At 42.5% G+C, this 27,711-nt stretch overlaps 2 protein-coding genes across 4 annotated transcripts in view; both read left to right on the top strand.

The window, feature by feature from the left end:
- The window catches only part of LOC126984683 (protein unc-50 homolog), a 36,520-nt gene extending 24,885 nt beyond the window's left edge, over positions 1 to 11,635 (top strand). For both annotated transcript variants that reach the window (XM_050838573.1, XM_050838574.1), the window contains exons 5-8: positions 5,978 to 6,098; positions 8,258 to 8,397; positions 10,031 to 10,132; positions 10,912 to 11,635. In XM_050838573.1, coding sequence (XP_050694530.1) covers positions 5,978 to 6,098; positions 8,258 to 8,397; positions 10,031 to 10,132; positions 10,912 to 11,048 — 500 coding nt within the window. In that variant the 3' untranslated portion in view covers positions 11,049 to 11,635. The remainder of the gene's footprint in view (positions 1 to 5,977; positions 6,099 to 8,257; positions 8,398 to 10,030; positions 10,133 to 10,911) is intronic.
- A 4,639-nt stretch (positions 11,636 to 16,274) lies between these two features.
- Positions 16,275 to 27,678, top strand: LOC126984678 (exosome complex component MTR3-like). Of its 2 annotated transcripts, none has more exons than XM_050838563.1 (7): positions 16,275 to 16,438; positions 18,546 to 18,709; positions 20,214 to 20,344; positions 23,126 to 23,248; positions 24,266 to 24,412; positions 25,510 to 25,782; positions 26,761 to 27,678. In XM_050838563.1, the coding sequence occupies exons 2-7, from the start codon at positions 18,565 to 18,567 to the stop codon at positions 26,815 to 26,817; spliced, it is 876 nt and encodes a 291-aa protein (XP_050694520.1). In that variant the 5' UTR covers positions 16,275 to 16,438; positions 18,546 to 18,564; the 3' UTR covers positions 26,818 to 27,678. The 2 variants fall into 2 exon arrangements, with proteins under 2 accessions (XP_050694520.1, XP_050694521.1); XM_050838564.1 differs by having other exon boundaries at positions 16,283 to 16,438; positions 18,508 to 18,709.
- Positions 27,679 to 27,711: the final 33 nt, after the last annotated feature.

Raw genomic sequence — 27,711 nt, 5'->3', positions numbered from 1 at the left:
ACTAGACCGGCTATATACAAGAGTTGTGCATTAATATTATAGGGCGACGCTTGAAAGAAAACGGGCGCAAAGATTAAAGGAAGGGTAAAAGTGTTACGTGCTTGCATGCATAAAATGAATCAAGTGTTGGATTGATTTTTTTCTTTCTCTCTCTCTCTCTCTCTCTCTCTCTCTCTCTCTCTCTCTCTCTCTCTCTCTCTCTCTCTCTCTCTCTCTCTCTCTCTCTCTCTCTCTCACTTACTTACACAAACACACACACACACACACATCTAACCCAGCACACTCATTTCGTAGGTTTCAATATGACCCTATTTAAATAGTAACTCGGTCGCTTAATTTCAGAGAGGCAGACTTTATTTTGCTTTGACTGTTATATCTTTTATTCCCCACCAGAGATAGCTATATTATCACTTTCGTTGTTTCTGGTGATTAGAATTAGGCATATCCTCACGGGAAATGTATGACAATGAAACATCATTAACCCTCACCTCTTTTAACACTGGATATTTCAAACGTGGTATCCGTATATTTATTAACCCCATTGTCGGTATTATGACACTTTCGTTTCTCACACCATTTCTAAAGGTCAAAGAAGGGATCAGTCGGGTTCTAATGAGTGTTTCTTTAGGCTAATTGTTCAGAAGAAAGGTCAAACCACCACCAGAGCCATAAAACTACTGGAAATGCCCAAGACTCCTACGAAAGCCTTGGCAAATGTGTAAACCTGGGGGGACGGCCCTATATCGCCTATCATGATTTAGTTAGGCTTGAAATAGGTGAATGAGGCATGGAACATTTGACGAGTGTGACGATTTCAACACTTCCTACCGAGCCTCGATCTATGGGGTGGCGACACTATTGTTTAAAGGTATCTGGCATCTGTATCCTTTTGTTTATAAGTTGTTAGGTTATTGCAGAAAATCATTTAGGCGTTACAGGGTTATGGGGCTAGTTTGGCGTTTTCATTCCTCTCTTTCAGTTGTAAGTGTTGGATTTTCGACATGTTTCAAACTCAGTCATGGTAGTATTTATGAAGTCATGTGGCTATTTGGCTTTTTTTTATTCATTTTTCGGGACGGAGTGTGTTGAAGAATGTGGCCAAATGTTAAAAAATGTGTCCAAATGTTTAAAGGAGTATGGCCATGGGTCACGAACAATATCCACTCATGATTGCAAAATGTTTAAGAATGTGGCCAAATGTTGAAGAAAATGGTCATGAGAGTGAAATGCAACACTCAAGTCAGTAAAAATAATCCTCGTATATTGCAAAAGGTCACAGAGCGCCACAAAATCTATACCAAATCAGTGTGTGGGTGTGGAGTGGTTAATTAGCGGCGATTATCTTGATTCACAAACACTCTTGGTAATGTCAAGATAAATATGAGCTAGTTCAAACATTCCTACCTTACCGTACCGCATAACAAGGCAACAGTGTGTCCAGAAACGTGTGGAAAGGGTGTGCTATTTTTTGCATCACCCTGTTCCAGCTCTGCCATTGTCACTAGTTATGGCGTTGTCTCCCTTACCGTAAGCGTGTCACTCCCTGGCTCACCCTTCCTGTGTCTTTTAGGGTGTAGGGTGAGTGTGCCGAGGGTGTAGAGTGTGTTCCATTAGGGTGTTGGAGAGGAGGGAGGTAGCGAACACAGGTACTCAGATGTTGCCTCGGTGACGGCCGCAGCCACACTGACGCAGAGAAGGTATTGGCCAGCTCGAGTTTCCTGTGTGTTTCGTTGTGTTTCAGTGTGTTGGTGAGTGTTTGTGGGGCTTGTATGTGTTCTTTCAGCTGTGTTTTACTTGTTTGGGTGGGTGTGTTGGTGTTTACGTGTGCTTTCCGGCTGTTTTATCCCCGTTTTTTTTCCTACAGTTCTTTCTTCTTTCATATATACTCGTATGCGCCCTTTACCTTTCGTTCAGTGTAGTCATTTTCTTCGCTCAGTCTTCGCAACCCCAGAGAGAGAGAGAGAGAGAGAGAGCAATAATTTCCTCCTTTCCCCATTCTCTCTCTCTCTCTCTCTCTCTCTCTCTCTCTCTCTCTCTCTCTCTCTCTCTCTCCTTATTTCTTTCTTTTTCTATTTTCTATCCTTACTCCTTTTTTTCCTTTCCTTATTTCTTTCTTTTTCTATTTTCTATCCTTACTCCTTTTTTTCCTTTCCTTCTTTCTTTTTCTATTTTCTATCCATACTCTCCTTTCTTTCCTTCCTTAGTTCATCTTTTTCTCCTTTCTTCCTTCCTTCCACTCTCTCTCTCTCTCTCTCTCTCTCTCTCTCTCTCTCTCTCTCTCTCTCTCTCTCTCTCTCTCTCTCTCTCTCTCTCTCAGAACACATCCATAATCTCATTTATCGATTTTCTCTCTCTCTCTCTCTCTCTCTCTCTCTCTCTCTCTCTCAAAAGTATAATTATGTAAAGGAAGAGAAGGGAAGAAACGAGAGAGAGAGAGAGAGAGAGAGAGAGAGAGAGAGAGAGAGAGATGACACCAACATTATGAAGCTGCTAATAACCAGACAAAGGTTGAGTGAAGAAAGAGGAGACGCAGCATGGGGTACTATGGGTTGAGACAACCACGCGGTGTGAAGCCAGCTGTGAACTGTCAGTCATCTGTGGTGTGGTATAGGAAGGCAGTTTGACATTTCTGGCGGGCCTGAATCCAGCCATGGATTCAAAAAACTATATACCCTATTCAGCCTATGGAGAGACCGTGTAAAAGATCAAAGTCCCGCTCGCTACTCTCCTACCTCTCCTTAAAATGTTAAATCAGTGGGGTTGGCTGGTTGGGGAGGTGGGAGATGCGGCACATTACGTATAAGTTTTGGAGGCATAGACTAACCCGGCCTATCCCTCTTTTATGAGGAGTGTAACAGGATATCCCCTCGTTGACGTGGTTGCATCCTGTTGCATGATGGAAAAAATTAAGAACGTGTGTGTGTGTGTGTGTGTGTGTGTCGCCTTTTGACCATCCATGCATTGGTGTTATTAAAGGTTCTGGGTCTGCATTATCAGCCTTGAATGTATCGCCAGCGCCTCCGTGGTGTCGAGGTTGACATGCATAGCTACGCACCCCGGCCCGAGCAGTCAACATATACCCCACCCAGCTGTTCACCCTCCCTTTCATGCTGATCGATGAATGGGTATGCCTTGGGAAATTAGGGAAAGTAAACTTGCCCTCTGTCCCGGGGTAATGCTTTTTCACCCACCACAGATTCAAGGGCTAATGAGACGGAGCAACTAAGCCAAGCACAGCAATAACTTGTAGATCCAACTTTACCTCTCGGGCGGCTTTGAGGGTTGGTTTCGTTGTCTTTGGTCGCGGGTTGGGGTAGGAGTGCGCAGTGACGGAGCCTATTTACAGGAGCAGTATTTAGTGGGCCTTTTGTCCTCTCTGGGCTGTTTCGTTGGTGCTGGGAAGAATAAAAACGCTGATCTCCGGTGCCTGTGAGATCGTGGCAAGCGTCGCTAGCACAACACAGTGGATACTTAGCGCGCACACACACACACACACACACACTTTAATTGCCGTTTCTTCCTCCTCTACACACCCCACATACGTCCTTCATTGCATGCACTCTTATTAAAAAAAAAATTCTCTCTCTCTCTCTCTCTCTCTCTCTCTCTCTCTCTCTCTCTCTCTCTCTCTCTCTCTCTCTCTCTCTCTCTCTCTCTCTCTCTCTCTCTCTCTCTCTCTCTTCCTAATGTATTCCACAAGAACCAGGTGGCGAGCGGCGTTCCTTTTTATCTCTTTTCTTTTTTCTCTATCTCTTTCTATTTTTTATTAGTTATTATTATTCACTTTCTTCGTTGTTGTTGTTGTTTCTCTCTCTCTCTCTCTCTCTCTCTCTCTCTCTCTCTCTCTCTCTCTCTCTCTCTCTCTCTCTCTCTCTCTCTCTCTCTCTCTCACACACACACACACACACACACACACACACACACACTACAATCATGGGCTAACTAGGCTCCTTACAGTATCTTAAGGTTGGCTCATTGCAGATTGTCCATGTAGTGACGGATTCACTTTGCCTTGCCTTGCCGTACATATGTAGGTATTACAGGTGATTTGTTGGTGTTAATGTAGTCAGGTCGTGCACTGAGGTCAGGTGAGTCTAGAACTACCCACATGCTGTTAACATGGGATGTGACTGGTTAAACTTGATATACAATCTTACATATATTTCGGTGTAATTGTATGCTCAACTTGGTCACCTACATACAGAAAGAAGAGTAAACGTTTAGCTGTCCAAAAAACAAGCCCTAAACATTTCAATCCGGCCAATCCCAAGGCCCCTCCCGACCGTCAGCCACCTTCTTGCCCCCTTAACACTTAGAGCGCGGGCTAGATTTTGCCGCGCCTGCCCTGCCACGCGGGCATATTCACTCAAAAACACACCTCACTTCAACCTCAAGTATCTTCTCTCTTACTGAGCTAACGTTGCTGAATGAGGTATCATTGTAAAGTCCTTTTCCTTAGCTGTCCTTTGACGTTAATTTGAACACCATATAAGCATTGCTGGAACGAGTACAGAGTTATGAAGTAGGAACTATGAAAACATTATTATAGACAGATACCCACCTCTATTGTTCTTATTTTCTATTATTTAGCAATAAAAAGCATAACTTTTTTACAGCTTCTGTGTACCATACCCATATAAAGCTCAAAAACGGCATGTTTACTGTACTTGACGACAAACTAATCAAATCTGGCGGCGCGTTCATTAAAAAAATGCCATGTCCACTATTGTGGACACCCGCGCTACGAGCCCACGCTCCCGCGCTTTAAGGGTTAACCGGGCGCCGCACAGCTCGCCGTGTGGTGGCAGGAAGGACGTCGACCACGTTCAATGACATATGCAAAGTGAACGGCGAACATCAGCGACCTCCTACTACCTGATGGCAACCAGACGGCGTTCTCTCGCCATCCGGTCCCCGTTCACCATCTGTCGGCCACCGGTGGCAGTCCGCTTGCCGTCCAGGCGCAGTTTATTCGGCCACCGGACTGCAACCTTTTTACGACCGCCAGCGACCTGAGAGGTCAGCCTGAGGTTTTGGTGCAGCACCCAAAACCTCCAGCCGACCTTTTCGGTTGCGCGGCGGACGGAGACACATGACGATCGCACACACGACCATGTCAGTAGGTCGTAAAATCAGTGTGACTGGGCCTTGACAGGGCCTTTACCACTTACGAATTAGCCACGATGATACGCTAACCCCTAATATTATAAACGAAGGAAGGGAACTCAAGAAATGAATACGAAAGGTGAATGAGACGAGTAGAATAAAAAAAAAAAATGCAACAACGGAAGGTGTGTGTGTGTGTGTGTGTGTGAAGTACTAAAATATATTGAGAAAATAAAGAAATGAGAGGATAAGTGAAATAAAAAGCAAATAAAGAGAAATGGAGATTTACTAAAGGGAGAAAGAGATAGATGGGTTTTGTTTCCCTCTTCCTCCCTTTCCTTCCCTTCAGCTCCTTCCTCAATGTCCTCTTCCTCCCCCTCTTTACTTCTCTCTCTCTCTCTCTCTCTCTCTCTCTCTCTCTCTCTCTCTCTCTCTCTCTCATCCTTCTCATTCTCTTATATCTTCTTCCCATTCCCTTCCTCCTATCCTTTCCTCCTTTTTCCTACCAACCTATTTTTTTATTCATGTTCCTGGAATTTATATCCTTTTTCTCCCCCTCCTCCTCCATGCATTAGCCATTTCCCTGACATGAAAGTATTTATCATCGCTGACACACACACACACACACACACACACACACACACACACAGAAAATCTTTGTGTAACCTGCATGCGCTCATCAAAAATATAACGTAAAGGGAAGATTTACTGGTCCTTCTCCACCTCCTCCTCCTCTTCCCCCCCCCTACTACTACTACTATGACTACTACCACCAAAACCACCACCACTACAAACAACAACCAAGGCATCGCAACTTAATAATATCACTATAACAAATAATAACACTGTGTTCGTATCCTTCCCTCGGCAGTGACTTCGGTGGGCTTCGCGCTGGTGCTGCGGCTCAGTATTGCCAGCTTCCTCACCTTCCTCGCCTACACCGTCTGCGTCGACACCCTGGCTGTGGGCGTGGTGGTGGCAACACTGCTGTGGTAAGGGGGGGAAGAGAGAAAGAAAGAGAGAGAGAGGGTAGTTTAAATGGATAGGTTAATATTAGATAGATTGATCAATAGAGAGATAATTTGTTTGTGTTTACTTATTTTCTCCTATTCCTTCTGTATGTAGTTTTTATCAATAATAGTGTGCTCTTCTTCTTCTTCTTCTTCTTCGTTTGTATAATATGTTATGCTTTCTTTGGTAATTTTGTGGGGGGCTTATTTTTTATTTTATTTTTCCTTTCTTCTTTTTCTTCTTCTTCTTCTTCTTCTTCTTCGTTTGTATATGTTATGCTTTCTTTTGTAATTTTGTGGGGGGCTTATTTTTTATTTTATTTTTCCTTTCTTCTTTTTCTTCTTTTTCTTTTTCGTTTGTATATGTTATGCTTTCTTTTGTAATTTTGAGGGGGACTTTTTTTTTTTCTTCTTCTTTTTTCTTCTTCGTTTGTATATGTTATGCTTTCTTTTGTAATTTTGAGGGGGACTTATTTTTTTTATTTTTCCTTCCTTTCTTCTTCTTTTTCTTCTTCGTTTGTATCTGTTATGCTTCCCTTTGTAATTTTTTCTGGGCTTTTATTTTGTTATTCTTTTATTTTTCCTTCCTTTCTTCTTCTTCTTTGTTATTTTCTTTTTGTATTTTGCCTTTGCTTTCTTTCCTAATATTTTTTTCTTGGTTTCATTTTTTCTCATGTTTCTTGTTTTATCTTTTCTTCATTATTTCATTAAACCCTTTTATTTTGTTCATACTTCTTTTTCTTCTACTTCTTTTTCTACTTATGCTTCTCCTCCTGTTTCTTCTACCTCCTCTTCCTCCTCCATCTCCTCCTCCTCCTCCTGTAATATTCCATCATTATATATTATTGATGGTCTTCTGTGTACAAATTGCATCTCTCTCTCTCTCTCTCTCTCTCTCTCTCTCTCTCTCTCTCTCTCTCTCTCTCTCTCTCTCTCTTTGAATAATTAATGGCGTCAATTATGCCTTGTTTTGGTCTTGGTTTTTGTTTGTTGTTACTTTGGTTTGGCTACTAGATTATTTATTTATTTTATTTTATTTTGATTTTATTTCTTTCACCTGAAGTGGCAACAGTGGTGTGTCGTTTTGCTGTTGTTATTTTTTTGTTGTTGTTTTTTTCACTTTCTTTCTGTTCCTCTTTGTATTATCTTGCACTTTTTTTTTCTCTGTCTCCTGTTCCTAGCTCCTCCTCCTCTTCCTTTTTCTTTTTCTTCTTCTTCCTTAACTTATTCGTGTGTGTGTGTGTGTGTGTGTGTGTGTGTCATAATCCACATTTGAAATAAGTATTCATATATTTGTGTTGTTTTCTTTTTAAATTGTGTGAGTATAAAACTTAGTAAAATTGATTGCAGTCATTAGGTCAGTCAATCAGTTAAGCAGTTAGTCATCCAATCAGTCAATCATTCATTTATTCAGTCAGTCAGCCAGTTAGACAGTCAATCAATCTCAGTCAATCAGTCAGTCAGCCATTCAATCAGTCATTCAATTAACCAGGCAGCCAATCATTCAAGTCAGCCAGTCAGCCACCACTCAATCAGTCAGTCAGCCAATTAGTCATTCAATTAGCCAGTCGGTCAGTCACTCAATCAGTCAAGTAGTCACTCAGTCAATCAATGAATCAGTAAGTCAGCCAATCAGTTAGTCATTCAGTCTGTCAATCATTCAGTCAGTCATTCAATCAGTCAGCCAGTCAGTCACTCAGTCAATCAATGAATCAGTAAGTTAGCCAAATAATTAGTCATTCATTCTGTCAATCATTCAGTCAGTCACTCAATCATTCAACCAGTCAGTCACTCAGTCAATCAATGAATCAGTAAGTTAGCCAAATAATTAGTCATTCAGTCTGTCAATCATTTAGTCAGTCATTCAATCAGTCAGGCAGTCAATCAGTCATCCAAACAATCAGTCACTCACTCAGGCAATCAATTAGTCATTCAGTCTGTCAATCATTCAGTCAGTCATTCAATCATTCAACCAGTCAATCAATCATCCAAACAGTCAGTCAGTCAGTCAGCCAATCAATTAGTCATTCAGTCTGTCAATCATTCAGTCAGTCACTCAATCATTCAACCAGTCAATCAGTCATCCAAAGAAACAGTCACTCAGTCAGCCAGTCAGTCGCTCCCCTCCCTCCCCTGTGCAGGCTGTTCACCAACCGTCGCCTCATCAAACCCACCTGCCGGGACCAGGATGTAGAGTGGGGGTACGCTTTCGACGTCCACCTCAACGCCTTCTTCCCTCCACTCCTCATCCTCCACTTCTTCCAGCTCTTCCTCTACCACGGTGAGTGCGATTTTGCGTCTTTTTCCATCGTCTTTTCTTATCTGTCATCCTTGAGTTTTTATTTCTTAGGCACCTCCTGTTTTCTCTGCTCTGCTCTCTACTCTACATTCTACCACAGTGAGTATTATTTTGTGTCTTTCTCCTCTTCTTATTCTTTATTCTCTTCTTCATTGTCATCTCTGCCTTGTTTAATCCGGTAGCAGCAGGGATCATGTTTCTTAATGGTCCCTCCAAGCGAGAAAAATGAGAAAAATCACCCCTCACACAAACCGTTTCATAATATATATCAAAGCATTTGTGATCAGATTATGTAGCATCTATTTTGGGGGCTTTATATCATGGCACAAATTTGGCCCGTCGCTGCTACACGGTAAAGCCACAAATTTGGCCTGTCGCTGCTACACGGTAAAGCCACACATTTAGCCCGTCGCTGCTACATGGTAAAGCCACAAATTTGGCCTGTCACTGCTACACGGTAAAGCCACAAATTTGGCCCGTTGCTGCTACACGGTAAAGCCACAAATTTGGCCCGTCGCTGCTACACGGTAAAGCCACAAATTTGGCCCGTCGTTGCTACACGGTAAAGCCACAAATTTGGCCCGTCGCTGCTACACGGTAAAGCCACAAATTTGGCCTGTCGCTGCTACACAGTAAAGCCACAAATTTGGCCCGTCGCTGCTACCGGGTTAATCATTTCACTTTTTCTTCTCTACGCTGCTACTTTTCTACTCTTCCATCTGTTCTGTCTAATGTGTGTTTATTTTATTTTCTCATTCTTCATTCTCTTCATCATCATCATCTTGTTCTCTTCCTTTCAATGTCTTAGTTCTTTCTTTCTTTCTTTCCTCTACTTCTCATCCTTCTTTCAGCATCTTTCTTTACCACGGTGAGTGTTATTTTGTGCCCTCTTTGTCTTCTTTGTCAGTCTTTATTCTCTTCTTCATCATCATCTTGTGCTCTTCCTTTCACAGTCTTAGTTATTTCTTTCATTCTTTCTTTACTTCTCATCCTTCTTTCAGCTTCTTTCTTTACCACTGTGAGTGTTATTTTGTGCCTTCTTTGTCATTCTTTATTCTCTTCTTTATTGTCAGCTTGTTCTCTGCCTGGTCACATTTATCTTTGTTTTCTTTTCTCATTTTTCTTCCTCGCCATTACCATCTTCTTCACACCCTTCCTTAGCCATCTCATTTCCCTCTTTACCACCCTCTTCTCAGATTCTTTCACATTGCTTTTCTTTCTCCTGCTTCTTTGCTTCTCATTCACCTCCTTTCCTTTCTTCCTTTCCGTCCTTTATCCTCCATATCTGATCCTGTTTTGTCCCTTGCGGTATTTCCTTCTATCATCATCTCTTCAGGTTTTTACACATCACTGTTGCTTCTTCTTTTCTGCCTCTCATTCACCTCCTTTCCTTTCTTCCTTTCCGTCCTTTATCCTCCATATCTGATCCTGTTTTGTCCCTTGCGGTATTTCCTTCTATCATCATCTCTTCAGGTTTTTACACATCACTGTTGCTTCTTCTTTTGTGCCTCTTATTCACCTCCTTTTCTTTCTTCCTTTCATTTATCCTTTATCCTCCCATTTATCCTTTTCATCTATCTCCCATTACTGATACTGTTCTCTCCCTCCCTCGCAGTGTTCATCAGCCAGGACTGGTTCGTGTCACGCCTCTTTGGTAACCTCCTGTGGGTGTTTGCGATTGGCTACTACATCTACATCACCTTCCTCGGCTACAGTGGTGAGTGTGTGTAGGGGTTAGGGGTCGTATTTTAAAACATTTCGTCGCCCAAGTTCACATATTTGACATGGCTTTCGTAGGAGCTGTAGGCCTTTCCAGGGGTAGTTTTATGACCCTGGTGGTAGTGTGACCCTTCTTCTGTGTCATGAACCTTAAAAAACACTCATGAAAACCCGATTGATCCCCTCTTTGACCTTTAGAAATAGTTCATGTGAGAAGCGATGGTGTCTTAAAATACAGCCCTATGTGTCTGTGTGTGTGTTTACCTAGTTGTGATATTTAGGGCCTTTGGTATACTCCTGGGGTCATGTCTCCAAATCTCAGTGTAGGAAGTTTAGTTTTGAATTGATGGATAGTTTTGGCTTGAATTATATCGATTTTTAGGTTATTTCAGGTGTTGGTGTATCTGTTTGTGTGTGTGTGTTTACCAAGTTGTGATATTTAGGGCCTTTGGTATATTTATGGGGTCATGTCTCCAAATCTCAGTGTTGGAAGTTTAGTTTTGAAGTGATGGATAGTTTTGGCTTGAATTATATCGATTCTTAGGTCATTTCAGGTGTTGGTGTATCTGTTTTTGTGTGTGTGTGTGTGCGTGTGTGTTATTTATTGTGTGTCTGCTTCTTTTGTATGTTTTCTTTGTGTATGTGACTGTGTGTATGTATGTGTGTGTGTGTGTGTGTGTGTGTGTGTGTGTGTGTGTGTGTGCTCATGTAACAAAAATAAACTAACAGCAGCTCACACCCTCACACTCCCTTTCTCTCCCTCCCTCCCTCCTGCAGCGTTGCCAATCCTGCAGCAGCCACGGGTGTTCCTGTACGCACTGCCCCTGCTGCCGCTGCTGCTGGCGGTCACCCTGCTCATGAGGGTCAACCTGTGCACGGTGCTCATGGACTTCTACCACTACCGCGTACTCTGAAGGGGGAACAATTGGTGACTCTCTCTCTCTCTCTCTCTCTCTCTCTCTCTCTCTCTCTCTCTCTCTCTCTCTCTCTCTCTCTCTCTCTCTCTCTCTCTCTCTCAATATCAAGCAGTATGTCGGCCAAACCTAATGCATATTTTTCTCACACACACACACACACACACACACACACACACACACACACACACACACCATTTATTCTTATCAATGATTCGTTTTAAAAAGTTGATTTGCATTCATCGGAACACACACAAAAAATTGACAAAAACATTCTATACCTTATCACCAAATCATAAGCACCATAATGCAATAAGGAACATGAACTTATAAACAACAGGAAACTATTTAATAAGGTACTAAATAGGGCTCTGAAAGTAAAGTGAGTGAAGTGAAGTTTGGGGTATCTACATTTTGTAAATATAAACATTAACTCTCCATATCCAATTCCAGGCTGTATGTGTTTTCCATTATTTTTTATTTAGTGTACTGCACCCTCACTGACCTGTGTTTTGGAATGCCACTGATTATTATATGTGATTGATATATAATTATGTTAACACCATTTCTAATTATTATTATTATTATCACTGTATTTTCTTTTCCTCTAGGTTTAAATAACATACGATTTTTGGGGGTGAACAATTTGAAGGAGAGAAAATGAGGGAGAAATAGAGGGAAGTCAGGTGAAGTCCATTTGAGGCCATTAGTAACTTAGTCGGGGAAGCGCCAATACTTACAACAAAGGAAAATACAAGACCCTCAGTTACCTGGATTATTAACCCGGTAGCAGCGGGGATCATGTTTCTTAATGGTCCCTCTAAGCGAGAAAAATGAGAAAAAATCATCACTCACACAAACCATTTCATAATATATATCAAAGCATTTGTGATCAGTTTATGTATCTTCTATTTTGGGAGGTTTATATCATGGCACAAATTTGGCCCATCGCTGCACACGGTAAAGCCACAAATTTGGCCCGTCACTGCTACACGGTAAAGCCACAAATTTGGCCCGTCGCTGCTACACGGTAAAGCCACAAATCTGGCCCGTCGCTGCTACACGGTAAAGCCACAAATTTGGCCCGTCGCTGCTACACGGTAAAGCCACAAATTTGGCCCGTCGCTGCTACACAGTAAAGCCACAAATTTGGCCCGTTGCTGCTACATGGTAAAGCCACAAATTTGGCCCATCACTGCTACACGGTAAAGCCACAAATTTGGCCCGTCGCTGCTAAACGGTTAACCGTTAAGGGAAGCACCTGTCCGGGAACCACAAGAGTCTGGGAATCGGAAATCGCTACAGTCCAGGAAAGCTGTCCATTCGCTAATCACCGTTCTTAATGGGCTAGGTTTTTACTTTTCTTTTTTTCTTTGTCTATTCTTTATCTTGTTTGTTTACTGCCTTTCATAGCCATCTCCGTTTTCTCCTGTTTTTTTTTTTTTTTTTTTTTTTTTACAGCAGAGGAGCCAGTTCAAGGGCATAAAAAAGGTACCAAATGTGAAAAAAAAGCCTGCTACTCACTGCTCCTATCTATCTATCTATCTATCACTCTCGTCGTATTCTTTCACACGCTTTTCTTGCCTGTTTTGCTTTTCATCCGTCTATTTTTCTCTCTTCCTTTCCATCATTTATACTCCAATTACTGACTTTTCTCATTCTTCATCTTGTTTGTTTACTGCCTTTCATGGCCATCTCAGTTTTTTTCTCTATCACTCTCTCTCTTGTTGTATTCTTTCACACGCTATTTTTCTTTTGTTTCGCTTTTCATTCATCTATTTTTCTCTTCCTTTCCGTCATTTGTACTCCATTATTGACACTGCTTTGTCCCTCGCTCTGTGGTAGAATAACCCCCCACCTTGTCAGCAGCCCAAGTAGGTTTTGGTAACAGTGGCTGCCATCACAAAATTGATATACGACCTGCTACTCAACATATTTTTGGCTTCATTGTCGTTTGCCTCACCTATCGTACTCATGCCCTCATTTAAAAACAAGCAATGGAAGAGGAAGAGGGAAAGAAAAAGAGGGAGGGAAATCAAGTGATGCAACTTAAAAGATGTGGAAATTTTATTCTAAGGTAACAAGTATATTCAAAGGAGGAAAGTAAGGAGAGAAGTTGGAGGATGAGAAGGAGGAGAAAAAGAGGAAAGATCTGTATAAGGAAAGAATTTATTTTTAACCAATCTCTAAATAATTATAGAAGAATATATTTGGAAAGATACAAAAGAATATTATAATTATTATAAGGGTAGATATGAATTAAGTATAAGAAAAAGAGATATTTATGTGCTTGAAGAAATTATACATAAATGGTGGAAGGGAGAAGAGAGAAAGAAAAGAAAGGAAAAAACATTGTGATATGATTTATAGGTAATGAAGAAAGATTTATAAAGGAAGACGGAAGGAGAAAATAAAAATGAAGTAGTGTATTATATGTAAAAGATAAATTAAAAAAAAATTTATGTATGAAGCATTGTAGAATAAGGTACAAAAGAAAAGATGAATAACTTTAAAAAAAAGAGTTCATTATTTTTTTTTTTTTTTTATGAAAAATAAAAAAAGCAAGTCCACTTATTTATTTCAGCAGGGAACGAAGTAATGGGAAAACATGTGCTCTTTTTTAATTGTTTTTAAATTGATTTTACATGTGATTCTATTACTGGCCACTCTTGTTATGTTGTGAATGTGTCCAGCCATGGCCAGTGAATGCCATGTGTGTGTGTGTGTGTGTGTGTGTGTGTGTGTGTGTGTGTGTTAGTAGTCGCTGTAGACCAAGGAAAAGGAGATAATTACACTGCTGCTGGAGCTTGACTTTGTGAAATAAATAAAAACAAAAGGGAAATTTGTTCATTGATATTTATTTCACTTATTACCTTTGGGTAGGGGTACTCTTTACAACCACCACCATCATCATCATCATCAAGCACCTTCAGTATAATTCCTGTTTAGCCATGAGCTGCGAGCACAAAGCCTACTGGAGTCTAATGTGTGGGTGTGCTTTTTCTCGCTCCAGACCTTTCTTTACCTGGAGTTCCAGACCCCAACTCCCATATTCTACATCATTCTGTCCTTTCCTTACAGCCCTCTTCTTCCACGTCTTAAAAAGCAACAGCATTTCTTTTGTGTAATTGGGGAGGTAGTGGCTGAGTGGTCAGCGTGCGGGGTTGGTGAGCCTGTGGACCGAGGTTCGAGTCCCACCGGTGAAACACGATGATCTTTCAAGCCATTGCCGAGTGGCAGGAGATCACCCACATGCTTCCCAGTTCAGTCAACCCAACTTTCAGAGACTTCTTGGAAGTGCAAGTGGAGCAGCGGGGCGCGCAGCACGGAAAGTTGGAAAGTTTCGTTCAGTCAGCGCAACGTGTGGTCATATGCTGGAGAGAGACAGAAGGGGAAGGAATTATAGGAGAAGGGAACAGACCCCAGGAGACGGGACACAACCCCCGATTAATACCTGGAACCCATTCACTGCTGAGTGGACAGGGACGTAGGGTATCGAAAAAGCCGCCCAAATTGCACAGCACGTGCCAAGCAAGAATCTTGTATCACATCAGCTACTGTAAATAAAATCCTCCTGCACCAGTAACTTGCTGGGGCCATGCAGTCACTTGTCACCACAACGCACCAACACTATATAGTCTGGCTTGACTAAACGTGCTGTTCAAAGGTGACATGTGAGGAATAATCCAAGAGTACAGCGATGCCACGTTTTCAACCCCATGTTTGTTGCCTCTATATCTCTCTCGTGGCGTTACCGCCATGAAGATTTGAATGTATTTTTTTCTTACTTATGTCAGCTTATTTTAACGTACATTCCTCCACGATATAATCTAAATATAATTGTGAAACATCTAACACATCCCAAAACGAAAGGGAAACTCAATAATATGTAAAGCATTTTTTTAGCACCATTGTAAAATATGTATGCCACATTTCTTTATATATGCTTATAAAATATCTTATCTATAATAAGTTAACTGTCCTTTCATACGTTATAATACAATGATTAAATGTGTATGCATATTTGCTGCATGACCATATTTGCCATGGTTTTACTTATATTAGAATCGCCGGGTAGGAGACACGCGCGGCATCGCTGTACAAGGGCCTCCCCTACGCTGAACCCGCCCAGACTGCATGGGTACAATATGACTCATTCAGAAAACAAATACACACTCACTTGTCACCACAACACACCAACACTAACAATTACACTTGATATATTTTCCTCCTGCACACTCGGCTCTCCCGTCCCCCCAACAGCCAACACAAGTATGCGTGTTATGCACCTAATAGTGCCCTGCGCATTACACATCAAGATCAAGATCAAGAAGAGATCGAGTTTAGGTACCGCTCCACTACAGGCAGCATGCACTTAAAAAAAAGTGCTGTCAAAATAAGTGTTCTTTGGGTACACGGCTATATAGTAAACCAGCAGTTATAAGATATATTTCGTCTGATGTTGATCGAAATATGTTCGAAAATGTGGCGGTGTGGGGTACGTCCAATCTAACAGAACAGCGGCAATTAAGGTACAGGGTCAGCCCCACGTACTGACCTCCCAGTAATATCTTCCTCAGCCGCATCACCACCAGATCATAGCTAGGATGCACTAAGCTTACCATAAGTGTGGGTGCAGATACTTGATACCTGGGCATATAGTGAATGCTGGATCGAGGGACTACCATATCCTGACACCTCAAGGCAAGCTGATTGGTAACAGACTCACTAACAAGGGATCTAAGTCTATTCTAAAATAATTATAGGTGTATTCAACACCTGGGTGTACATTGAGATCATCAGAGGCAGCACGAGCAATTCGAGATCTGTCTGCCTTTTCATTATGGGGCAGCCCAACACGTGAGGGCACGCAGATGACGTGTGCAGCAGCACCACAGCGCTCCAGCAGGCGCTTACATTAATGCTTGGAGCCTGCAGTTCATTAAATGAACAAATACACTCGAACACCTGACATTACAACACGGATCAAACAACATATAAACATGTGCATGGATCCTCTTTACATATGCAGGCAAGCGCACACAGCTTATGTACTTATGTATACAAGATCACAAACGTTCACATTGACATTGATCCACATACATACTTAGAAATGGAAGAGACTATAGGTAGACCACCAATCATACCAGCAAATTTCCAATAGTTTGGGCTAGAAATCCCGGAAATACGGTGTGGTGGCACGACGATCTGGTAACACTGGTCCCCGCCTGAGCCAAGGGATTCTCCAGCCCCGCGGGCCCTGGCAACAGTGTGCTGCCTGGCGCGTGTTGTGGTGCGGCGCGGCGGTGACAGCACGGGGCGGCGTGCAGGGACAGCCACACTGACGGACGCCAGGGCTCATTGAGGGCGGCGGTAACAAGGACAGGAAGGTGAGTGTTGACTGTTTACGTGGTGTTGTCCCGCCCCTCGAGGTGCTGTCTCAGCGGTGCCCCAGGGGTGGCCGGGCGTGGCGCGGGCTGCCGGACACCCGCACCAGTGACTCGTCCCCAGGAAGGGTTCGCGGCAGCGGATTGTTGGGTTTCTTGCTTCCTTGGGTCCATCAGTAGACTCGATGCCAACAGGGCATTTATATGGGAAGGGAGAGGGGTGGCAAAGCCCCCCACGCTAGGTGATTAAAAGTTTGTTTTGCAAGAGAAGAGTGTTCAGAGGGGGCAAAGACCCCTCTTTAGGGTATTACTCAAGTCCCATGAACCTCACTCAGGTGGTCAACACTTTTTTTCTGATAATCTCTGTGTGCTCTTCAACACTTCTTAATACTATTTGTTGCAAATTACTCATATATGCATTATATCTTTTTGTTCACAAAAATGCAGGGGGTTGATGGGGGCAAAGCCCCCATTAGCAGGTAGGGGGGTCAAGGTGGGCAAAGCCACAGTCATAAAGGGTTATTTTAATGTTTGCCATTTACCATTGATTAGGTTTCAGGCCCTGCTCCAATGCTAGTGCAGCACTCTGCGAGGGCCGTCAACAATTACAATATTAGCCACGATAATAATCCTCTATGCCAGTGGTTCTTAACCTTTTCAGAGGCGTTGAACCCTTACAAAAACCTCCGCACATTAGCCGAACCCCTCAAGTATATATATATATATATATATATATATATATATATATATATATATATATATATATATATATATATATATATATATATATATATATATATATATATATATATATATATATATATATATATATATAAACCATACAAGTGGTAGAAAAATTGCTTCAAAATTCAAGTGTATATTAATTTTTGATTATACAAAGAATGGATTCCATTTTAATCTGTAAAAGTATTAAAAAAAATTTGTTTAAAATTCAATTTCCAAATTGCAATATCTTTCGGGAGAGTCTTCGCCGAACCCCTGAGACTGGCTCACCGAACCCCTGGGGTTTCGGTCGAACCCAGGTTAAGAACCAATGCTCTATGCACTTATTCACAAACGTCGTAGTGAGTGAGTCTTAACTTGTTTTATAATTAGCTTACTGATGGTTCGTACTAAACACAATATCTTTCCGTTTTATAATATCACAGATATCCATTGGTTCAGTTTACATGTCTGATATTTTCTTTATAGTATCACAATTAAATATCCAATGATTATTTCCAATTCACTGAACACTTATCACACTCAGTTTATCTTCGAGTACAAACACTAATTACAGCCATGATCGGTTATGTTACGAATTCTCTCAATTTCAGTCTGAAGAACTGCACGACACTGGTCATTCGCTGAATGATAGATTTCAGGCTTCTTGTACCTCATACAATTTATGCATTTCTTCTCAGCCATGGTGTACTCCTGTGATTTATGATTGCCACCGCATTTGTAACACTTTGGGGCTTCTCCATAACACAAACAGCATCCAATCCACTTCTCGCCTGTGAAATCCTCACAAACGTAGCACAGATCCCACACACCCCTGGCCCTGCCAGCCGTGTCGATGAAGCAGTTTTTGTGTGGAGCTAAACGCGACACACATCCGCCCTGCACCGCGACTAACTCACTACTCTCTTTTTACTTATTTTTACTTATTTTTAATTTTATCTGTTGGATTCAATAAATTTTGATGCTTAATTGTGACCTGTTTCATTGTGCATCATGGTGTCATGTGGCATCATGCTGCTGGGTACTAAAATTCCTGCCGTGGTGCTTGTATGTGCTGTCAAATCTTTATCTCAAAGCTGTTAAAAGATCACGACTTAAAGGAGCTAACTTTAAGTAAAATCATCATTCTGGGAGTAGCTATAGAAGTTAGGAGTCAGATTGAGAATAATCTTCCCCCAGAGAGGAAAACTTAACTCCCAGACCTGTATGTTAATACTGACCCTGTTTTCCTTACTGTCTTCAATTAACTATGGTATAATCTCAGATAACTTCCTTACATATTAATTTTTACAGTGGTTTATCCTTCTCTCACTTCACATTCCTCTCAGTGAAAAACAAGGCCAGACAAGACTCTCTCCCTCCCCAGCAACACAGCTGTCAGTGCGATGGGTAGCCGGGACACGAGGCGGGTGTTGGGGCCTGACAAGAGCATATCACACATCCTACTCCAGCCACAGGAGCCACAGCCCTTCCTGCGTGGGGACGGACGGCGATGGGACGGCCGCTGGGCACAGGACCCCAGGAAGCTATGTGAGTGGTTGGGGGGGTGGGGGGGAGTTGTACGGTAATGGAAGCAGCTCAACGGCAACAAAAACAGGAACAAAAGAACCCAGTGGAGTATTGGTGGAGGAGAGGGTGACTAAGGGCCACTTTCACAGTTGTTTTGTTTGTTTTGATCGTTACCAATGGCTGTTATCACCGCTATAGTATTTCCACGTAAAACTGGCCGATGGGGTAGTGGCGGCTGCGGGGTTAGCCTAGCCCCGCACCTTGCCACACACTCTCAACACCTCTCGCTTCCTCTGCAGCCGCCACTACCCCATAGGCCAGTTTCACGTGGAAAACTATAGCGTCGATCAGCGTCATTGGTAACGATCAAAACAAACAAAGTGACTGTGAAAGCGGCCCTTAATCATGATATTCAAACTAACAAAGGTCCTGGAGCATGTAGACAGGGAAGACTTGCTGCTGAGGGATAATGGGAAGACAACTGACCTCTCTTTTGGCCTCGTGTTCTGTTTCGTTTTGTTGGAGCAGCGCCTAGCGGAATTTTTGTTGCTTTTTTATGTTACTGCCCTTGAGCTGTCTCCCTTGCTGTTAAAACAAGGGGGTGGGGGGGAGCATAAATTGAGGAAGACAAGATGCAGAAAGGGTATAAAGTTTAGCTTCCACAGTAGAATCAATGTTACTTGGATGTGGTGACAATCAAGGTCATATTCCCAAACATTTCATGGTTCAAAACTTCACATATGCTAAGCCTTTTATAGAGGTTGTATTAGTATTTCCATGGGTAGATTTATGAGTCTGGTGATGGTTTGACAAGTCTTCTACACCATGGATGTGATAAAAGACTCCTGAAAACTTGACTGACTAATCTTCTTTGTGAACTTGGGAAATGTCTAAGAATATGAGGCATTGAGTTAACCCGTACAGTGTCGTCTTTTGTCATCGATAGGGGTCATGCCAGGTTGCACTTTTTTTGTATTTTTTTATTTGCCCCTTAAAATGTAAAAAAATTACAAATTATTTGATATATATATATTACTTATATGTGAGGAATGGCCGTGTGTACTACAACCATACTTCTCAAAGCTCAACATAATACTATGATGCTTCCGACGATAAGTTTTCATTTCCGATTACTCTGAAGCGTAATTTACAATTCCTCATTCCTTACTGATTATAGAATCAAGGAGTAATTACCTAGAAGAAAGTAACTTTCCTTCTTGTATAATGATTTTTGTTGGAATGCGGACAAATGTACAGAAAGGCCCTTTAACATCTATTTAAAAATACAAAGACTTGTCAAATTATTCCTCTTAACTGTCAATGAACAATGTTACATACACAAACAAAAATAAAGGGCGTATAAGACCTCAAAAGAGCATGAGTATATATACGTACTTAACACTTCCCTAAGAGGTACTTATATGTATGTACGTACTAAACACTGTACGGGTTAAGAACATCCAGCGATACAAGGAAAAGTTACACGCCTCTCACACACACTCCCTCCCTCCCACTCTCTCTCCAGTTATGAGTGTGGGCATGATAACGCAGGCCAAGGGTTCATCCTACGTGGAGGTTGGCAACACTAAGGTCTGCTGTGGTGTGTACGGCCCCAAGGATGTACAGAGAGGTCAGGACTTCAAGATGTCAGGGCAGGTGAGTTGAGCTATGGACGGGTGATCATATGAGGTGTATAGTGTAAAAGGGGCCACCTGCCATTTTTATGCTGGGCTAATTCTGTTTGATAGCTACTGCCATTTTACCTTCGTCCTTTTCCTGTCATCCTCTCCTTCCTATCTATTCTTGACACCTTCCTCTCTTTATCCTTACCTTCCTCCTTTTCCTGTCATCCTCTTCTTCCTCTTATTCTCACCACCTTCTTCCTCTCTTTATCCTTACCCTCCTCCTTTTCCTGTCATCCTCTTCTTCCTCTTATTCTCACCACCTTCTCCCTCTCTTTATCCTTACCCTCTTCCTCCTCCTCTTTAGGCCTACAAATCCCCCACTTGGCAGGTGTGGCGAAGATGGCCCTGTATCTATAACCTGTACCCCTAACTTTTCTCATTTTTTCATTTACTTTTCTCACTTATTTTTATCTTTCTTTACTTTTCTCCACTGCTTTCACCATGGTCACTATTGGCAGGTGCTGTGTGTCATTAAGATAGGCACTGTGTCTATAGTGTATGCCCCCAACTCTCATCATTTTATCATATACCTTTCTCATTTACTTTTGCTGTCATCATTTACTTGTGTCCATGCCTTCACAATTGTCACTATCATCAGGTGGTGTGTGTGGTGAAGATGGCCCTGAATCTACAGCCTTTGCCCCCACTTTTTCTCATTTTCTCATTTACTGTCCTCATCTTACTTTTCTCCTTTCCCTTCACCATCATCAAAGCCTCAGTGATGCAGTGGTTAGCGTCCCTGACTATGAATCTGCAGGACTGGGTTCGAATCCCGGCCTGGACAGTCGGTGTGCAGTCCACCCAGCTGTTGATCCTTCCTCTGGGGATAGTCAGTAAATGGGTACCTGGGAAACCTGGGGAAGGTAAACTGTAGAAACCCAGGTGTCACTTTGGCCCTTGGTCCCGGGGTGATGGAGTCTTTCTTATCGTAGACTTTAGCCCCTTGACTGTGGATTTCCTACAAGAAGACATCATCAAGCTTCAGGAATAGAACAAAAAGTGTCTGCTACAATTCAATGAAGAAAAATGTAGTCAAGAAGAGTGTATCAAGACACCTCTCCACCCGAAATTGACCTCTCATTTGGCTACTCTTTACTTTTTACTTTTGTGGGAGCGGCGAGTAGCGGGCTGCTCTTTTTTTTTTTTTGAGCTGCAAAAAAAAAATAAGTCATTCACCTTGGGAGGGGATATCCAGCATACCAATACCACGACGTTACGAACGTAAGGATTGAGGACAACTTTCGGTGCTAATATTACTGTTATAATGTAGCCGGCCCTGTGGAGCACTGCGATGTCTGCGGACCGAGGCCTGAAACCTCATCAATGGTAAACGGTAACAGTAAACATGGGAAATACTCCACTATCCACCACACAGGCAGAGAAAGACCTGGGAGTATATGTTACCAGGCTACCAGTGAAGGCCAAATCCATGCCAATCGCAATGGACAGGTTAAAGGTGCGTTCCCACCAAACCATTCAATTCAATTCCATTCCATTCAATTCATTGTCATTCATGAGTGGCTATGATGGATCACGTTAATTCCTATGTAAGCGTTCCCACCGGGTCATTCAATTCAATTCCATTCCATTCAATTCCTGGCCATTCTCATTCAATGATGCATCTGGTTCCATTTTTCTCTCTTGAATGACAATCATTCGACTATAATATATAATAATTTTGCAGGTAGCGCCATGTATATTGTCTAATATTTATATTTTTCTGCTAATTTTCATAACTTAATATTCGTGTTAGAAACAATCTGCAATTATCTATATTAATTACAGGTCTATTACGTGTTTGGTTCTCGTATTGAACGTGTTCAGTTGTCGTTGCCATCACAGAGCAACCGCTTCAGTTGTGAGTGAGTGTGTGTAAGTATCACTTCTGAAATATATATAAAGGAAACATGGGTCTAACTAGTTATTGTGATGGTTTTGAAAAAGATGTATTGTGATGGTTAGGTAGAATTCATAAAGTGATGGTGTTTGCTTACCTTTGTTAGATGAGTAAATCACAGAGTGTCCGTATGGTATCACTGTCAGAGTACACTTATCTAGTCCCCACATTTTCCTTTATATATATTTCTGCGAAGCGCTTAGCAAATATAAAAAAGAATGTAAAAATACTACTAATGTAAGAATCTCTTTCGTACCATCCTTTCGTTTCCTCGCTTTCTACGCTGCAACAACAACAATGTTATTCTTGCTAGGTCACTGACGTCCATCTCGCACGAAGGCTTATTGCATACTAGATGACCTGAATGAAAAGTAAGCTGATGGCGTTGGTTGGAACGGTGTTCATTCAAAAAGAATTGAATGACGTGAATTGAATGGAATGGAATTGAATTGAATGGTTTGGTGGGAACGCACCCTAAGGGATAAAAAGATGGAGATGAGTACCACCACCACATGCAGTAATAGTGTATGCTCCTAACTTACCTTACCTTCACTGTCGTCATTGTCCCGGCAGGTGCTAGGGGGCTTCGTGGTGCAGTGGTTAGCACACTCGGCTCACAACCGAGAGAGCCCGGGTTTGATTCCCGGGTGGAGTGGAAAAATTTGGGCGGCCTTTCCGATACCCTACACCCCCGTCTACACAGCAGTGAATGGGTACCAGGTATTAATTGGGGGTTATGTCCCGTCTCCTGGGATTGGTTCCCTTCTCCTATAATTCCTTCCCCTTCTGTCTCTCTCCAGCATATGACCACAGATGTTGCGCCGACTAAACCAAACTTTCAAACTTTCCCGGCAGGTGTTGTGTGTGGTCAAGATGGCCCCGTTCTCCACCCCCACCAGACTCCCGCCCCAGCCTGACACGCGGCAGCAGGAGATGAGCCGGCAACTCAAGGACACGCTGGAGGCTGTGATTGTGCTGGTGTGTTGATGGGAGTGTCTTGTGTTGTACTTCTTTGTTTATCTACTTTATCTAGTGTGTGTGGGTTGGTTGGTTGGCATATATTTGTTCTTGTTTCTCTTGGTTATGTTTGTGTTACCTTGTGTTTTTTGTGTGTGTGTTTTTGTGTTTTAACCCAGTAGCAGCGAGGATCATGTTTCTTAATGGTCCCTCTAAGCGAGAAAAATGAGGAAAAATCATCACCCACACAAACCATTTCATAATATATATCAAAGCATTTGTGAACAGTTTATGTATCATCTGTTTTGGGGGGTTATATCATGGCACAAATTTGGCCTGTCGCTGCTACCGGGTTAATTGCTTTGTGGTCTTGCCTTCTTTTATTTTTATTTTTTGTGTTCTTGTCTTTGTTTTTATTTATTTGTGCCTTTATATATTTGTGTTGTTTTGTGTTTCTGTTCTTTTCTGTTTCTGTCTTGGCTTGTGTTCTTGTTTATTTCTGTTCGTATGTTTGTATTCATATATTTTCTGTTTGTGTCTTTATTTTCTTATTTATTTATGTTCTCATCTGTTTCTCTTCTCATTTATGTTCTTTTTTATTCCTGTTTTTTATTTGTTTTTATCTCTGTTCTTATTCATTCTTATTCTTATCTCTTTGCAGCCTTCCCTACTTATTACGTTATAGGCACTGTACACAAAATTGGTTCAGGAGCCTCACCCCCTCCCTCACCTTCCTTCCAAGGTAACATTGACTCCTCACTCTAACCTTTCATCCAACCAATCAGCTCCTTTTGCTTCAGAAATGGGGGCGGAGCTTCTGGGTCGGTTTAGTGTCCAATTACTTCAGTATTTTTCATCTCTCTCTTCGTTGGTAAAAGTCCGTACCCATTGCAACATATCACAACACACCACCAAGTAACACCACAATCTCTTCCCATTGCAACACATCACAACACACCACCAAGTAACACCACAATCTCTACCCATTGCAACACATCACAACACATCAAGTAACACCACAATCTTCCACTTTTTCAGGAGAAGTTTCCAAAGTCCCAGATTGACATTTACGTGACCGTGATCGAGGACGACGGGGCGCTGCTGGGCGCCTGCGTCACCGCCGCCGGCCTGGCCCTGTGCCACGCCAACATTGATGTGTACGACGTGGTGGTGGGCGCCACAGTGGTGAGTGTGTGTGTGTGTGTGTGTGTATTTTGAGTGCTGTGTGGTTTGTATTTATAAACCATCCAACACATTAGTTTTTGTTAAAAGATTCTATAGATTCAATATAATGTACAGTAGAGCCCCTCTTAGCGCAAGATCAGTTAGCGCGAGCCACCATCTACCAAGAAAAAAATTAATTAGCGCGAAAGCCTCAATTAGCGCGAGCAGCCACCACGACTGAATTTTGAAAATTGCACCAAGCCGCCATGATGCATGGCACAAGCCGCGAGAGCCCTTACTTTAGCAGACGCCGCCATGTTGATACAGGGCAAGTGCTTTGTTTACGTTGTAATACTGAAAAGAAAAGTGTGTATAAGTGAAAAAGAAGAAAAGAGGAACGAAAGGAGGAGGACCTAAGAAGCGATACAAAGCGTCACAGGTCAAAAGAAGAAGAAGAAGAAGGATGTCGATACGGGCAACTGACCTTGGCCGTGTGTGACGCACACCCGGGAAATTTGGATTTGCCGGTTGTCCAAGCTGCTGCCAACATGGTGGGAAGAAAAGGGCTCAGTGTGACACCAGGTTACAGTGAACCGACAACTCGCTCCTGGATGGGCGCGTGGACGTTGCCAGTAGCCACAACGGTTAGATTTACCGTTAGAAGAAAGTGGCCAGTGTGATACTGCCTTAAGGCAGCGAGGCCGCTGACCGGGTGAGCGCCGGCGATGACGTCATCGAACTCCCAGCGAATCACAAGCGTGTTTTCAGAGCTCGGCCAATATTTTTTTTTTTTTGTTTTTTTTTTTTATGAGTAATTATCAAACCCAAAAGTCAGACCCACGTGTGCACCAAATAATTTTTTTCATATTGGTTACTTTATTCAATTAGCGCGAATTCAGTTAGCGCGACCGCGTTCATCCAACTAATTCTCACGCTAAATGGGGCTCTACTGTACACTGTCAGCAGTTCAAATAGTTGACATATTCTTCTGAAACATCTGTAATTCAAAATTGTCTATGGCTTTTGTGACCCCATGAACAGTGTTGAACACAACCCCACATGGGAGTGTGACTGCATGGCTGAGAATGGCTGCACTCATGCCTTCCCCTTTCCCCCAGCTGTGGTACAATGATCAGCTGTATGTTGACCCAACACGAGGGGAGGAAAACTACAAGGAGATTGGAGAAGGAGCAGGAGGAAAAGAAGGAAAGACAGGAGGCACAGAGGGCCGGGGGTGCAGCCAGCTGATAGTGGGTATGATGCCTAAGCACGCTGGCGGCCAGGTGGGGCTGCTGGTGCAGGGTGGCGGCCAGGCCTCCACCGCCACCCTCACCGATGGGCTGGAGACGGCCGTGGAGCTCTGCAACAGACTGCATGCCCTGGCCAAGAAGGTGTGTGTTGTGTTCTTAACTCTTTGATTTTCACAGGATGGAGTTAAGCTTGTTGAGTTACCCCTCTTGAAACCATCTCAGCATCAGTTGTATGTGTGTTGGTTGTTTTTCTTTTTTTTTTTTTTTTTTTTTTTCACACCTGTATTCCGATACCCAGCAGTGAATGTTACCAGGTATTCATCGGGGGTTGCGTCCCATCTCCTGGGATCTTTCTATAATTCTCCTATAATTCCTTCCCCTTCTGTCTCTCCGGCATGTGACCACAGATGTTGCGCCGATTAAACAAAACTTTCCACACCTGTAAAATTTGGTAGTGGTACATTCACTCAGCCACAAATATTAGATCATGAGGTCAACCTCTTGCCCAGGGGCCCCAACTAGTGGGTCTCAACTCCCTGGGGGCTGGCTGGGGGTGCAAAGCCTTGTAAGAAGTGGCTCGGGAGAATGACAAAGTTTTTTGTTTTGATATCATTTCATGTGCCTATACATTATTCTTGCTCTTGTTTCAGTGAAAAAAAAAAGTTCATCATTATCATTGTAAATTTTTGTTCATATTTAACCCGGTAGCAGTGGGGATCATGTTTCTTAATGGTCCCTCCAAGCAAGAAAAATGAGAAAAAAATCACCCCTCACACAAACCATTTAATAATATATATCAAAGCATTTGTGATCAGATTATGTATCATCTATTTTGGGGGGTTTATATCATGGCACAAATTTGGCCCGTCGCTTCTACACAGTAAAGCCACAAATTTGGCCCGTCGCTGCTACACGGTAAAGCCACAAATTTGGCCCGTCGCTGCTACACAGTAAAGCCACAAATTTGGCCCATCGCTGCTACCGGGTTAATGGGAGGGAAAACAAATTGCTGATATCAGGAAGTTGTGCGGGCTTCAGGATTTTGGGAAAGGGTCGCGAGTGTAAAAGTTGGTGACCGTTGCTCAAGCCTCTCTCACTGTTTGTTTTCCTCCCTCACAGACCTTGCTGGACCACCTGGAGGAAACCTTGGGCGAGGAGGAAACCAGCACCTCATAACGACCTTCTGTCATCCTCTTCCTCAGCATTCTCATCTTTACCTTCCTCCTTCTCCTGTCATCCTCTTTATTCACGCCACCTTCTCCCTCTCTTCATCCTAACTCACCACCTTCTCCCTCTCTGCATCGTTACCTTCCTCCTCCTCCTCTTCCTTCATCTTTATCTGCCTTCTTCTCTAGTCTTATATCCCTTCTTCTATCCTCCTCCTCCTGTGTCCTTGTGTCCTTACCTTCCTTTTCCTCTTTGTCTTATCCATCTCTTCCTTTGTCTTTATCCCCCTCCTTCTCTCTCCTTTCTACTGCTTTGGTCCTATCCTCCTCCTCCTCTCCTTATTTTCACCTTCCCCTTCCTCCTGTTATTATTTTCATCTCTTCCCTGTTCCTGTTTTTATTTTCTTCTGTTATGTTCATCTTTCTATTGTATTTGAATCTATCATTTTATTTTTTACTGTCCTCCTCCTCTCCTTGTATCCCTCCAGTATTTGTCTCTCCTCCTCTCTCAGTCTTCCTCCAGACTTTCTCCTCCTCCTCTTATTTCCTTCCTTCTTTGTGTCCTTACCCTCCTCATCCTTCATCCTGTTCCTCCCTTTTATTTCCTTCCCTTCCTGGTCCTCTTCTTCATCTGCTTCATCATTGCATCTCAGGACTGGTTGGCATTCATAATAGTGGTTTCCAAGGATGTTTGTGGAAGCCTTGGCTCTGGAAGGGTAAAGTCTGTTGGGTGGCCGGCGAGGGTTCTGTGAATCCTCCGCGTCTCCCTTTTTGGAAGGAGTAAAAACTGCATCTGTTAATTGGACGGTACATCTTTTAATCTTTAATGTACAGTGGGCACTGGATATAACATGAGTTAGCAGTCAGGAAAGTTTGTCATTTATTATATAAAATCACCTTACAC

Source organism: Eriocheir sinensis, chromosome 57, assembly GCF_024679095.1.
Source record: "Eriocheir sinensis breed Jianghai 21 chromosome 57, ASM2467909v1, whole genome shotgun sequence".
In the NCBI taxonomy this organism is placed as follows: domain Eukaryota; kingdom Metazoa; phylum Arthropoda; class Malacostraca; order Decapoda; family Varunidae; genus Eriocheir; species Eriocheir sinensis.
The sequence above is the reverse complement of the archived record's forward strand: the minus strand, read 5'-3'. Positions and strand labels throughout refer to the sequence as shown.

What these genes read in the sequence shown, in the direction of transcription:
- LOC126984678 (XM_050838563.1), top strand. Translation starts at nt 18,565, where the DNA reads ATGGGTAGCCGGGACACGAGGCGGGTGTTGGGGCCTGACAAGAGCATA. An exon ending in ACTTCAAGATGTCAGGGCAG is followed by an intron (nt 20,345 to 23,125) that starts GTGAGTTGAGCT and finishes CTTTCCCGGCAG; the next exon opens with GTGTTGTGTGTGGTCAAGAT. An exon ending in TGCATGCCCTGGCCAAGAAG is followed by an intron (nt 25,783 to 26,760) that starts GTGTGTGTTGTG and finishes CCTCCCTCACAG; the next exon opens with ACCTTGCTGGACCACCTGGA.